This window comes from Poeciliopsis prolifica, unplaced genomic scaffold (genome assembly GCF_027474105.1).
Source record: "Poeciliopsis prolifica strain line A6 unplaced genomic scaffold, Auburn_PproV2 SCAFFOLD009, whole genome shotgun sequence".
NCBI lineage: Eukaryota > Metazoa > Chordata > Actinopteri > Cyprinodontiformes > Poeciliidae > Poeciliopsis > Poeciliopsis prolifica.
This window is the reverse complement of record NW_026562384.1, coordinates 8,234,267-8,248,598: the sequence shown is the minus strand read 5'-3', so window position 1 is coordinate 8,248,598 and position 14,332 is coordinate 8,234,267. Positions and strand designations below refer to the sequence as shown.

At 38.3% G+C, this 14,332-nt stretch overlaps 1 protein-coding gene and 1 pseudogene across 1 annotated transcript; one reads left to right on the top strand and one right to left on the bottom strand.

Moving 5' to 3' along the window:
* The first annotated feature begins 36 nt into the window (after positions 1 to 36).
* On the top strand, positions 37 to 1,662 carry LOC129362757 (glutamine amidotransferase-like class 1 domain-containing protein 3, mitochondrial; annotated as a pseudogene).
* Positions 1,663 to 3,569: 1,907 nt separating this feature from the next.
* si:ch211-153b23.7 (TNFAIP3-interacting protein 3) lies at positions 3,570 to 8,993 on the bottom strand. Its single transcript, XM_055034483.1, has 7 exons — positions 8,716 to 8,993; positions 5,786 to 5,936; positions 5,305 to 5,448; positions 5,010 to 5,138; positions 4,413 to 4,613; positions 4,082 to 4,207; positions 3,570 to 3,857 (listed from the first exon to the last, which is right to left on the bottom strand). The coding sequence occupies exons 1-7, from the start codon at positions 8,877 to 8,879 to the stop codon at positions 3,630 to 3,632; spliced, it is 1,143 nt and encodes a 380-aa protein (XP_054890458.1). The 5' UTR covers positions 8,880 to 8,993; the 3' UTR covers positions 3,570 to 3,629.
* Positions 8,994 to 14,332: the final 5,339 nt, after the last annotated feature.

The window sequence follows — 14,332 nt, the reverse complement described above, 5'->3', positions numbered from 1 at the left end:
ACTTAAACAAAGAACAATGGGAGGAGACAGGACTATAAAAGGTGTTGCTCTGCAACACTCCTATCAAACCTGCACCGAGTATCTCCGCTGGTAGCTGTGTACTGTCGCCTACCACACCTACTTAAGGTAAGACATCTAGTCCATGTATTAGCTGCTGATGTTAAGGTTTTTTTAATTTCATAGCTCAAACCTAAGCTTGTTGGCTTTTGGTACTAAAAGGAGACATAGTAATAAAGAAGTTTAAAATAAACGACAGCCTTACAAGTTTTTGAATCAACTTTAGGTGCTTTGTTTATTTAAAGCTCTAATATAATAACAGGCTCTCTGTTAGGTAGATTATGTAAGATTAGGAGTGTTGACAGCAGCAATGCTTCAGTGACTCATTTTTCGACTGGATGTGTAAATGATTATCTAAACTCCTGAAGGCTCTTAGCCACTTATACTGGTTATTCTGCATATTTTGATGGAAAAATGGTGAAGCTTTAAAAAAGATTCAAGTTTCTCTCCATCTTCAAAAACGATCATGTGTGTTTTTCAGTAATCATGGCGAAGCGTGTTGCAGTTATTCTGTCTGGCTGTGGCGTCTATGACGGCACAGAGATCCACGAGGCCTCTGCCGTCCTGGTCCATCTGAGTCGCGCTGGAGCAAAAGTAAGGACAAAAAAAAAGTGTCTTTATCTGTCAGAAATATTGTGTTGATATAAAACCAGCAGAGGTTAATGTTTCTTTTAGTTACCATATTGGTTGTTTGGTCTCAGGTGCAGATGTTTGCCCCAGACGATGATCAGATGGACGTTGTAAATCACTGCAAGGGGAACGCTACTGAGGAGAAGAGGAACATCCTGCAGGAAAGCGCTCGTATCGCTAGGGGCGACGTGACTGATCTGGTCAAGCTGGATGTCTCAGCGTTTGATGCTGCCATCATTCCAGGTGAGATGATCTTCTATAAACTCAGAGGAAGACGTGTGCAGTTCCTCTAATGTTTAATGTCTGTCTCTGAACAAACGCCTACTTTCTCTATCAGGAGGGTTTGGTGTGGCTAAGAACCTGCGACTGGGCTTCAAAGAACAAGAGCTGCACCGTCCAGCCACATCTGGAGAAGATCATCAAGGATTTCCACAAAGCAGGAAAGCCTCTGGGCATGTGCTGCATTTCCCCTGTCCTGGCTGCAAAGCTGCTGCCCGGCTGTGAGCTCACCGTGGGGCAGGACAAAAAGTGTGAAAAGTGTGTAAATCTCTGTTCACGTTCAGAAAATATGTTAGTTCATTGGATTTTGTGTGATCATTCACTTGGTTTTTATCTTCAGGTGGCCGTTTGCTGAGACGGCTGGAGCTCTGAAGGACATGGGCTGCAAACACGTGAACAAAGACGTGGATGAAGCTCACGTTGATGTCAAGAACAAGCTGGTCACCACCTCTGCCTTTATGTGCAACGCTCCCTTTCACAAAGTGTTTGATGGAATCGGCGTCATGGTTCAAGAAATACTGAAACTTGCCTAAAGATTGTTGTTACATATCTGGGTTCATGTACCTGTTTAAAATATGCATCAAATGTGCTCATGTGCATTTTGGCTATTTTTAAAATGCAGTAATTTGCTTTAATGTGATTGTTACAGTGTGGATTGTTTTAAATTTTCAATAAAATTCTTTCTCAATATTGTAATTTTTTATTATGTACATTTATGACATCTTTCACCTGTACACACATGGAAAAGATTCCACACCCTTTTTTTTGATTGAAGAAGTTTTCTAAAAAATATATTCTCTTTTCTTCGGGAGTTATACATTACACAAATATTTGAATTGACTTCATGCAATTGACTTGAAATATGCTATAAAAAGTATTTTATTTTCTCTTGAATGACATAAAACTGCTTTGAAAATTACATAAGTGTGGTGAGTAGTTAAATGTCATTACTTAATATAACCTGAATAACTTATCTTTAGGAAACTCAGACATGAAGCCTAATTTAGGCATTTTAAGTGTGTCTTTATGAGTCACTGCATTTTTTAAGGAATGATGACTATGGCAACATTAGCAATATTTTGCTCCTGGTTGAAGGATCCACAAATAAAATGATCATATTTCTTTGTGATTAGAGTGTAATCCTGAATCAGGATTGAAAGAGAGTAAGGACTATGTTGTAATACAGCAAATATTTTCTTTCAACATTACTGCCTTTTAGTCATTATTGTGTTATAGTTTTGCAGGTGATAAAGAATTATGTTTCTCGAAAACACAATTGTCAGTTTTTACATTTGTAGCTTTTTAAATATAATGTGTAGTGGAGTTAGCATTATCTTATATTTGTTGCTGAATGACCAGATGATGGACAACGTCCTGAAGACACATTAGCTGCTCTTTCTATGTGTAAAATGTGTCGATATTTTGTCTGTTTTAAATAAACAGATTCAATTGGAGAACAAAATAAAAAGGTGTATTAAAATAAGCATATTCCCCCTGTAAATAACTGAGGTTGAGCATTATTGTTAATAAAGAAACAGCAGCGCTCAAGTGCTGACAAAATGCTTCCTAATTAGTCATGCTGCCCCCTACTGTCCATGACCTCCACCTGCATTTACACGTTGACATTACTACGCTTTGTGAATGGTTCTTCTGCCCCCTGCTGGCCACGGCTTGCACCTGCACTCATATCAAGTCAGTATTTTGGAAAAGTATTTGAACCTGCAACGTTTTCAAATTTGCTCACATTGCAACCACACACTGCTGTATATGTTATCTGGATTTTATGTGGCAGACCGACATACAGGTATACTGAAGATCCCAATGAAGTGGAAAGAAATTATATATGATGCAACTCTGTCACATCAATTTATCTTTGGCCTGATTAACTTTGAAGATTTTGAAGAAAATACTTTATAAAGGTTAACTAGATATTTTAGACTGGATGATATTTGTGTGTTAAATGGCCCATTCAAAGTCTAGGCCTAAATCCACTCGAGTACCTGTGACAAGACTTCACAAATGCTCTCTTCAATCTCACTACATTTCAGCAATTTGGAAAGTAGAAAGAGTATTGATCCAGTGGAGCAAAATATAAATGCGCACCGGATTCGAAAAAATTGTGAAACATATGCATCATTTCTTTCAACTCTCCAATCATGCACTACTTTGTAGTGGTCCATCACATAAATTCTAAAAAATAATGTTTCTCGTTTGTGGTTGTGCTAATTAGGGATGCACCAAAAATAGAATATCATCGAATGGATTTAATTTACAACAACTATATTCCCATTACAAAGTATGGTGCCCTCCCACTATACCATGACAGTACTTTGTGGGGGTTTGAAGAAAACTTAAATCACAATGTAAGTAAATAATTTAAATTAGACTTACAGACATTGCTTGGTAGAATATTCTTTCAAAGAGCTATTCTGATAATTAAGAAAGTCAAAATTGTTACAAGACACGTGTTGAAGTACTTCAAAAATATATAAGAAAATAGATGGATGTGTTAAATAAGGTACAAAAATACATTATTTTTCAAAGAAAGTCAATACAAATTCAGATTTTGTTTTGTTGTCGTATTAGACTAAAACGAACACTGGTTATGAAACCAATCAACAGTTTTTATTAACAAGCCCATGACTGTATCTTCTGCTGGTCTTTCAGCTGGACTCTTTGTCCCTGTGGGGATGCTTGGGGCAGAGTGGGTGGTGCTGCTTTTTTTTCTCCCCGCTTTGTGCTCTCTTCTCTCCCTCCGCGAGCTGCTGCTCGTTATTGCAGCGGTGGATGAGCACGGCGTCCTTGTTTTGGGAGGTTTTCTGCGACAACAGTCGCTGCAGCATCTGTTTGTCGGACCGCTCCCGCCTGAAGTCGTCCTCGTAGATCTTGAGCTACAAGGTTTTCACAAAAATGAACGAGATTATTATTTTAAAACAATTTAAAAAAGCAGCTCCTTATTTCTCCTTATTTCTCCTTATTTCTCATCAGTCCGACATATTTTAGAACATACATGTTTGTTTGTAGTTAAAGGTCAGAGTATTCACATTGCCTTTCACAGTGTCTGCATATCTACTCGTGTTACGGCATGCATGTAAAAAGGCAATGAATACACTACCTGTTCCTGCAGTAGTGCAACCTGTTGGCGCATCTCCTCCCTCTTCTTCCTGAGCCTTCGGTTCTCCTGCAGTGTGTGCTTGTGGTCGTTGTGCTCTGTCTGATATTCTGCTTCATAAATTTCAGTCTGCAAATACAAGACAGCAACATGGCAGTGAGCCAGTGTTAGACCTACAACTTGTGACACCACTGGGTGGTGCAGTTGACCCTCTTATTGAAGACTCTGCTTGAACATTAAGTAAAAGTTTACCCAGCAACAGAGATTTGACATCAGCCATGTTTTTCTCCCTCTTGCCCCCCTTTTTCAAGTTGTTCTGAAGAGAGAGACCCACCTGACATCTAAGTGTGTCCAGCTGCTCTTTTAAATCTTTTACTTCTTGCTGTGAGTTTCCCAGAGTTCCCAGTGATGCAATTGTTGGCCCCTTTGCCTTGTATCCCACCTCTGAGAAGGGAGAAGCTAGGAAAGAGCAGGTTGAGGGGATGTATTTGGGAATTTGACCACTGGAGGGACATGACACAGCACTAAAGGCTCCCTACAGTGGAAATAAAAGAGGAGGTAACGGGGACAGATTAGTCAAAAATAAAATCAAATGCAGGGCCTTGCAAAAGTATTTCTGCCCCTTCAACTTTTTCTGATATTATCACATTGCAGCCACAAACCTCAATATATTTTATTGGGATTCTGTGTGTGCCACTCTTTAAAGTTTCACTCATGAAAAAAACAAAACAAAAAAACCCAGAAAAACTATGCATAATGTTTTATTCTCTTGACAACTATGCACATCTTTGTGCTGGTCCATTACATAAAAGCCCAAAATAAATTGACATTTATGGCTGCAACATGACTACATCTAAAAGCTCCGGGAGCATGAATACATTTGCAAGACAGTGAAGAATGAACAAGATTGGCAAACTGATAAAACAAAAACCTGCTTGACAGATGAAATGTCTTTCTCTGGGCGGTGAATTTTGTTCTCCAACAACCTGACATATTCTTGCAACTCCTGGTTTTTCTTCAGCTCTGTCATAAGTGATTGTTCATAATACTCCTTTGCACTCTGCAATCGAAAAGGCAGCTTTAGACATCACACAGGTAAACCACATTTACTGCCATCATTATAAATTCCCTGGTGTACAGCCTTCCGCACCCGCTCCCACTGGAGTGTGAGAGCTGGTGAGATGAGCTAATGGTTGTGTGGGTGCTTGAAGTTTTGCTGTGTTTACTTGTTGTTGTTCAACTTTGAGGAGCAGTTGGCTGTTCAGTTGTTTAATGGCGCCGTTTTCTTGCTCCAAAGCTTCCAGTCTCCGCTGCAGACCCAGTGTGGCGCTCCGGTACACCTGGTCCCAGTCCTCGTTAAGCTTCATCAGCTGTGGGATATTACCATCAACATCATCATCATCATCATCAGCATCCACATACAACCACAACAAAAACCTCCACTGCAGTAATCAAATAACATCATTCATTTCATCGTCACTGCTCTCGTTTCCAGTATGTCACTCCAACAACACAGGGAGCAGGAAATACGGCGAGTATTAAAATTAGGAGGCAAAGACGGCACCACTTTCACTACAGCACTTTCCATCTAGCACCTACATTCCTCCTCCAGCTTTCAGTGGGAACTAGATATAATTGCCAACATCAGTAATAATTTCTTGACCTGCAGAGTTTCCAATCAGCTGCTGTTTTAGGGAGAAGCTTTACCTCTTTGTTCACTCTGCGGAGCTCGGTGTTTTTGTTGAGGAGCAGTAATTTCTCCTGGTCGGTGGAGGTGACTGTCAGACTCTCGGTGATCAAAGTGACCTGTTCGTCTGTGGACAACAGTCTGTCACCCATCGGGGTGGCGTTTTCTGACCTGTATATGAAAAAAAAAACCACACACACAAAATGAAAATATCATAATGTGCCATAAAAAAAAGCAGCAGGATGAACATTAGGAAAGGATTTCTATTATTAAGCAAAAGCATGTATGCACAGAAGAACGTCAGGTACTTTTGAACACCCACTCACACAGAGTGCACTTCCAGAGAATCAAACAGCAGCTATTATGCATACCCACGCAGACACACACACACACACACACACCCACACACCTACACACACACACGTACACACAGTCACATTAGGCACACAAGACACAACTGTGCAAATTGTGATAAATTCCTCTGTATCTGACAATTAAAAGTGTCTGTTTACAGTCACAGATAAAGAATTTGCACATTCATAACATGAGGAAGCAGTGCTTCTTATAATCTCTGGAAAAAAAAGTTGATTTCTAGAGAACCTCTTAGAGAAATAGGGAGAATAGAAAAAAATGCATTCATTAATTAATCCAACAAGCTTCCTTCCCTTGCCAGATCTGTTGTGTGGTTTGCTTTAACATGCTGACAGGGAGGCAGAGGAGATGTACACCCAGAGGAAATCTGTTCATGGAGGAGCTTGAAACACTGCATAAAACTCCCCTCTGGGCTTCTTCACGCAAGCATCCAGTTGGGCTACTGTAACCATCCAGGGCAGAGTACGACAAAGAGTCTTTATCTGAAATCCCCTCTCATCGGCTTTAGGGCAAAACACCTCCACAAATACATGCTTTCATCCACTTATGTACAGTGTCCCGCTGTGCAGAAAACCAAAGTTATGCAATTTCACGGAGCTGCTTTGCAAAGCAAAATAAATGGAGGTAGCAACATGTAGGCTAAGTCTGATTAATGCCAAAATAACACAAAATGCGTTCAGCTAAGTTTTTTTGTACACTGAGCAATCAAAATCTAAATGCCAGGTCGTCGATCATAACACGATACTTTGTCATTTTTGTAAGCAAAGTTTGACTACCTGATAAAAATCTATTCAAGCTGCTGAAGACATTTAGTAAGATGAGCTGAAGCCAAAATCTGAAGGACAGGGCCCCCAAGGTTGAGAACTATTGTTTGTAAAGTTACATGTAGAAAAATTAACAGCAATGATTTAGATTATATCATCTTTCATTTAAAAAACAAATTGGGGTTTATTTTAAAAAATAATATTTTCAGCTTGTTCATTTATTTATATAAATGTCACTGTTTCAAACTAAATATTTTAGTTAAGGTAGCAAAGCAAAAGTCAAGACGAACTGCAAAATGGTTGAGATACACAAACTCAAATTGTCCATTTAATTTCAGTACAATGACAACAAATGGTTAGTACATTGTTATGTGAGGGGAAGTTGAACTATTCACATCATGTTCACTGGTTCATCAACAAACAGATGGCCAGTTTTCCTTTTTTGTTTTTTTAGACCTAGCTTTAAGTGGCAGGCCGAGAAACAAATACTACAGCTGTCATTTCCTTCTTATTGTATATATAGTTGGTGTCAGCCGAGTAAGCTGATATGTTCTCAAAACTGAACAATGACCAGAGAATGCTCATCCCATTGAAACCTCTCACTGATTTGCAGAAGCTGCTGAAACAATGCTGGTTTTGGTCTATTTACTAAAACACTAAGCAACAGTTGGAAGGAAACTTTCGAAAATTGACAGAAACATTAAAGGCCTGCTGTAAACAATAGCACTTCCCCTTTTATATCAAAACCACATAACGTAATACGTGTGATGCTTTTTTTTTTAAGTGATATAACGTGGTTTGTGTAAAAACCCGTATCAGTGAAGTGAAATGTCTGAAAGGAAAACCCAGAAAAATGTTTCTGTAAGTGTACAACGTATTTCCTCTGTCACTCCACTGTATTCAACAAGACAGGTCATGTGAATCATTCAAATCACCAGTTATACAATGTAGGAAATTTAGGGAAAAAGGCAAAGTTAAAATTCAATAGTAAAAAAATGTAGCGAGAATGTCCTAAAATGATGACAAGTGTGAGAATTATTTCTTGTTTCTCTGATTTCCTGACATCCTGTGAGCACTGTGACTCAGTTTTATATAGTTGTTAAACATGTGGATGGAAGAGACAATGCTGCTGTTCTGCAGCCATGTTAAATAAATTACACGTTACAGAAGTAGAGGGAGCGATGGCTTCAGATGAAACCCCTGAAAGGGAACTGAGTTTTGGCGTTTCACTATTTTGCTATGGTTATTTTTAAACAATCGCAGCGCTTCTTCACAGAGTGAAGCTACGTCTTTTACCCAGGGTGATTCCAGAAAGACTCATTTTTATGATGTTTAAGACAAACAGGTTTAAGGGGACAACATCTTCAAAACTTATTCTTGTTTTTACAGCACTGTCAAGTGGGATTTTTGATACAGTGAAGTGAAGCTTTCATTGCTGTGACCTCATGGGAAACTCCAAAGTGCCCAAACATCCCCGCCTCTCACAGAGGTGAACTTTTACACTCAATTGTCTGAGCATCTGTCCTGTTTTTTTTAAACATTCTGTTTGCAAAATAATGTTGATAATAGCAAAGTCTGAAAATGAAAGTCAATTTATAATATTAGACTATTTTACTATTTTAGTTAAATCATAAGTAATAATAATAATAAAAGAAAACACCAACTTCCACAAAATGTTTTCAAAAATCAGCCAAACAGCTTGAAAGGGGAGATTTTATCTCATCCTTTTGAGTAAGTCAGGTTGTTTGTAAGAAATTAAGTTTTCTTGAGTTCCTTTTAATGTGTAGGAAAACACATTAATGTTGTATACAAACCATAGCTCTTTAGTAGATGTGTGTTCTTCTGGGCTCTGAGGAAGACTGCCGTCATCCTTGGCTGAATCATCTCGCTGCGTTCCTGCCACTGCTTCTGCTGAAGAGGTTGGAAATGATGAAGAAGACGACAATGACAACACGTCTCCGTCCATGACCGACGACATTTCTAAAATCCTTGCCCAAGTCTCCGTTGAAGCCCTTCTTTCATCAACTCCTGGCTCGGCATGTAGTGGAAAAGCATAAACACTGCTGTCAGTATTGATGTAAAGCAAAAGAGGAAGCTGCCGCGACCATGAGCCACATGACGCAAGGAAAAGGAAGTGACACGGACTTGCTGTTTCAGCTCAATGTGAAGGAGGGCCTGTCCCTCTGTGGGTACTTATTCAAGTGTTGTACCTCTTCCTCACTATGTGAGCCGACAGTCCTTGAAATGTTAATACAATGGACTGTATATCATTTGGAGAGCATGGGGAAGTCCATTCAGGATGATTTTTTTTTATTATTATTACTTGTCCTCGCTAAGCTCTTGTCTACTGAGTAATTTAAAACACCAAATGGGTTGGAAACATAATTAAATATGTAGAGTTTCTGCAAAAGATGATGATAACAACAACAATAATAATAATAATGCACACATTTATTCATGGCACTTAATGATAGGGTCAGGACTACATTCACGCGTCTGCTTATTACTGGAGGATGGCGAGGAAGGCAACCTGCAGCAGGTTAATTACTGAAGCAGAGCTCCCTTCCAAGGGACAAACAAATGAATTAAAAGATTTTTGTTAATTATGTTCCTCTGTGCCTGGCTAAGCAGTCTTTTACTTACACGAAGGAAATTAAAATGCCAACTTTGCTTGGAGGACACTCTAACCTTCTTTGTCTTACAACTTAAATCTAAAGAGATTCAAGGCCTCTTAGGGTAAGCAGGAGTGTTAAAGAACCACTCAGCCTACTAAACAGTAAAGATACAGTTGATGCAGCGAGGTGTCTAACATAAAAATAGGCTTCTTTATAGCTGACAAAGCTCTCACTAGAACTCCTGTTGCATAAACATGAGATGGATTCCACTTAGGTTCACACACTGATTTATGGAAAATTAAAAATTTGTTTTTTACAATTAGTAAAATTTATCTTGATGAACACACAGTGAGAGATATTATTCCTGGTCAAGGATCAAGCTGATTTTGTAATTAAAGCAATTATTTCCGTTTGAAACTAATGGAGATGATGGCTAGTTAGGAAAAGACCATGCAAGCAGATCCAAATAAAACCCCTAGAATTGAAAAAGGGTGATCTATTTTATTATTTTACAAGTATCTGTTTGTATGAACTATATTCCAAGGTTCAGCTTTTACATATTGCTACATATGCAAATAACTAATGTAAAGGAACCGCTCAGCAGCAACACGTTCTTAAAAGTAGAATAACCAACACAAAGTAATTTTCTAAAGCTGCAGTAATTAATTTAAATGAGTTTCATCAAAGTTATAGTGCTTTTCTGGACACTCGAAGATGCTTTCCAATGAAATCAGACATTTCAATTCATGTGCTGAATCCGTCAAGCTAAAGTATTGTAAGGATGTGTCTAAGTTTTTAAGTATTTCTTATTTGTATAGAGCATGTCTACTAGAATGAAAGGTATACATTTCACTATATTCCGTGAAGTCAGGACAGGATGCACTGAGTCAATATATCACCCTGTTGTTCTGCTGTAATTTCTATACCTAATGATTTCCTTTCTTGTCTTATATGACCAACAGGGCATAAAGAAAAGAATTGAATTGATTAATTAGTACATGATTTGGACTGATGTCATTTGGAGTTTTAGGCATACAGCAGGCCAAAGTGAGTGAATTTTTATCAGTGAAAACTGAACATCTATATAGTACAGCATTATATTAAATACACTTGAATCATTAAGTACTATTCTAGTTTCGTTGTAGGGCTGAATATGTGTTGTATATGAGACATTAAAACTGCAATACTATTTTACAACAAGTCCAAATATTTGTGCCTGTCTAGCTAAGCTGGTGATCGAATTGTATATGCAAATGATTTCCTCCTATGCTAGAAAAAAGTAAGATGTATATATGATATTGTGATGGTGGAATAAGGTCAGAAAATAAAAAGTAATTTACATTTTTCGTCATAAGCTTCCTCTATGTGACATAGAAACAAATCTATTTTAGCTAAAGAATGTAAGCGTGAAACATTGTAGTTTAAAATGTTGGCTGATGTTGTACCTTTCCTGGTGAATAAGGATAGTAAGGCTAGCATATAGAGACTCCTTCACACAAAACCTTGACACCTTAATTAAGTTGACAAGAGATTAATGTTAACTAGGATAGAGTAGAAAGTGAAAAAATACTAGAAAACATTACTCAATCAAAATTGCAGTCGTATTACCATTTGGTGCAACGCCATAATATAAAAGCAGAAGAGGTAACAAAAATATTTCAGTGCTGCCCAGTCTAACTCTGACTTGCTTCAGTGATCCCATTCACATGTCTATGCCATCTATCATGCACGCCTGTCGCAGAATTGCTTTGCCAAGCACAGGCTGTGGTGGGAGGGAGTAGCAATGCACTGCCTTTATTGACCCAAGCCTCTGTCAAAGCCAAGAACAAATGGGCCGCTACTCAATGGAGGGATTGATTTTTGGTCTAACAAGAGATCGCAGAAAGGAATCGTGAGTGTCCCATGGAGTGAGGACGACTGAGTGGCGGACGGTTTGCCTTCTTTACGACTTCTCCCATGTGTCTGAGTGAAATTTTTTATTAGCTGAAAGGGGAAAGGGACTGGGTTTTCGAATGGTCATGGGAATAACAGCAATCACTGTCTTAGCTTTCTATTTCCAGGCAATGTTACTTTGACAGAGTTGTTTTGGGTCAATGACTCAGTACTCAGCATTTACTAACCACATCTCTTTCTGTTGGAAAATAACACAGACCTATTGCGCTTCGTACCGGCATTACTGTGGTTGAGAAGAATTTGTTTAGATGCTCTGATATTTTTGCATAACTCAGTGTATTAGCATGCTCAGTCCTGCAAATGACAAAGAGAAGTCAAGCATGGGGCAGAAAACAGGTCAGCCTGCATCCCCACCCACATGCAGGCTAACACACTCACTCCCTCTCCTTAGAGCACAAAGCAGGTGCTGCTGGTAATTTGGGAACAGCACAGGAGAACTAATGAATATCAAATAAAGAAAGTACTGATATTAAATCCCATAGAACAACAATAAGCAGCTCTGAAGAACAAAAATGGTATTTCATATGCATATAACAGTTTAAATGTGAAATACAGTTTGAACACTTGAAGTTAGTTAATTAGCATACAGATATAAAGACAATAGAGAGCGTTATTAGGAAAACCCTGTGTGCCCTTTAAAAACAATGTAAATATGTAGGACAAAAACAATTTCAGGTAACAGGTGGTGAACAAAATTTCTATCATATTGAAAGCATCATCATCATCAAGCGCACAGCTGGAAAATGTACACACAAGTAAAAGTTCATCTGTTTATATTTTAGCAGATTCATATTTAGATTTTATATACCCTTTGACAAGCACAAGTATTATTTGACACAAGTCAACACAGCGTGGGGGCACGAATGTGTTCAAATAAGTTGGTTTTAATTGGATTTAAGAGCATAGAGAAAATCAAGTAGTAGTCTGTCAATGGCCTTGTGTACAAGCGACTATCTAGAATCTGGAAGTCATGTCTGCAGCGATCGTAGAGTTATCTTAAGAACTAGAGGAGGGAACCCTGTTTCTTCTTAGGGTTCTCGGAGGGTTAAAAATTTCATTTTCCCTCTCTAAACAGAAAACTGTATGTGTGTGTGAACAAGAGGTGGAAAGGAAGCAGAGAATCTAAATTTAGCAAAATATCCATATCACTGTGGATTTTACCTTAAAAGTTTGCCTGTTCCAGCTGACATGATTCCACTGACAGGATTTGCTTCTCAGCATTCCAACAAGTTCTACTGAAACCTGTTAGTAATCCTTTTATTTAAATCAATTGTTTGATCCCAGCCACAGGTCGAGAGCTTACAGGATGATAGACCCTAGGAAACAAGATTGGAGACCTCTGCTATGCACCGTTCAGTGTCTGTTTTGTAATGGACTTTAGGGAGTAGCAGTACAAGAATACAAGATAGAAACTAAAACATAATCATTTGCTGGGGTGCCTCGAGGGAGTATATCAATTTATTTTAGGTGTTTGCATATCCTAATTCTTTTTTGCTCTAATTAAATCTGAAAATAGATTCATTTTGGTGAGGTCAATTGTTATCGGTTCTGGTATGTGGTTTCTTGTTGACTGTTTAAAGACAATAAAATGTAAGATGATGAATATGACCAATTTCTGGGTGACTGTATCAATTCTCTTTTTTTTCATTTCATTTTCTAACTTGTTTTTATGACTTTTTAAAGGATGAAGGTTGGGTAACTTAAGATCTTTGCAGTCAGTAAATGTCATCAAAACAACATTATTCAGCCTTTCCCGTGAAGTTCATTCTAAAACAGTTTATGTTTGTGCTGCCATCTTCCATTTTTTGTTGTCGTATGCAATTAAAAGTATCACTGAACCGTGCCATGGTATTTGCTAATGGGTGTCTTTAGTCTGTTTTAGGTAATTTGCAACTGTTGAAAATCCACTGCTGTGCAATTTCAGTTAAGCACCGACTTTGTAACAACTCCCAGCGAGAAAATAGAAATACTTGAGTTTGTGTTGCAGTCTGTGAAAATTGGCTGAATGAAATACACCTCTTGCGATAACAGGAGGAGTCTGAGAATAGACTTTTGCTTTTGGTCTTTTCATTGATACATATTCTGTTAGATGTTGGAACCTTGCATTTGTTTCTCTGCGTAACTTGTGTTTTAATTTGATTTCAGTTGCTCAGAGCTCCGGAGAGACAGAGACAGAGTTCAGCAATGGTTTAACCTGACACTTATTATTGATTTACCCAGTTAATCACAAATCCTTAGTCTATTCCATGAGCTTTTCATACTCCCATTGAAGACTAAATACCACCCCACTTCACACTTTACCTTGGGTGAGCTAATTACAGACGCACAATCTTTGAAGACAGTTCATTCCTGGCCAGCCATTGCACAATATATCAAAGGTCTTGTTCACTGTCTACATGAGGTTGTTGCAGGCAGTAAACTTAATCTGATTCATTTAATAAAGTTCATCAGTATCCCTCTGGAGGTTTTAATTATACCCATTACTTGCTACTCCTCTTTTTTTCCTCCATTTCTGGGTGTTCATTTTGTTTTTTCTTTAGAGTCAGAAAGAAGATACCGATGTCATCTAGTCATCCGGGCAACACCCTAATGTGGAATTGTTGACAATAGTATGTAGTAGACAGAAGCAACAGAAAGAAAGAACCGTAATGCGGTTCTGCTTTTTAAACTTTGAATCAAAATCACAGTGTGATGGATTTTATGTTGAAATGCCGCTTGAATCCTTTCCAATTAATTAGAAATGGTGCTGAGATGAAATAGCTCTGCCTAGATCACTGCCTTGCGCATGAACATAAAAGGGAGAGAGTGTCTAGTTACGCAAACGTCTATCAGCACAAAAAACTGTCAGGCAAGTTGCTGTAAA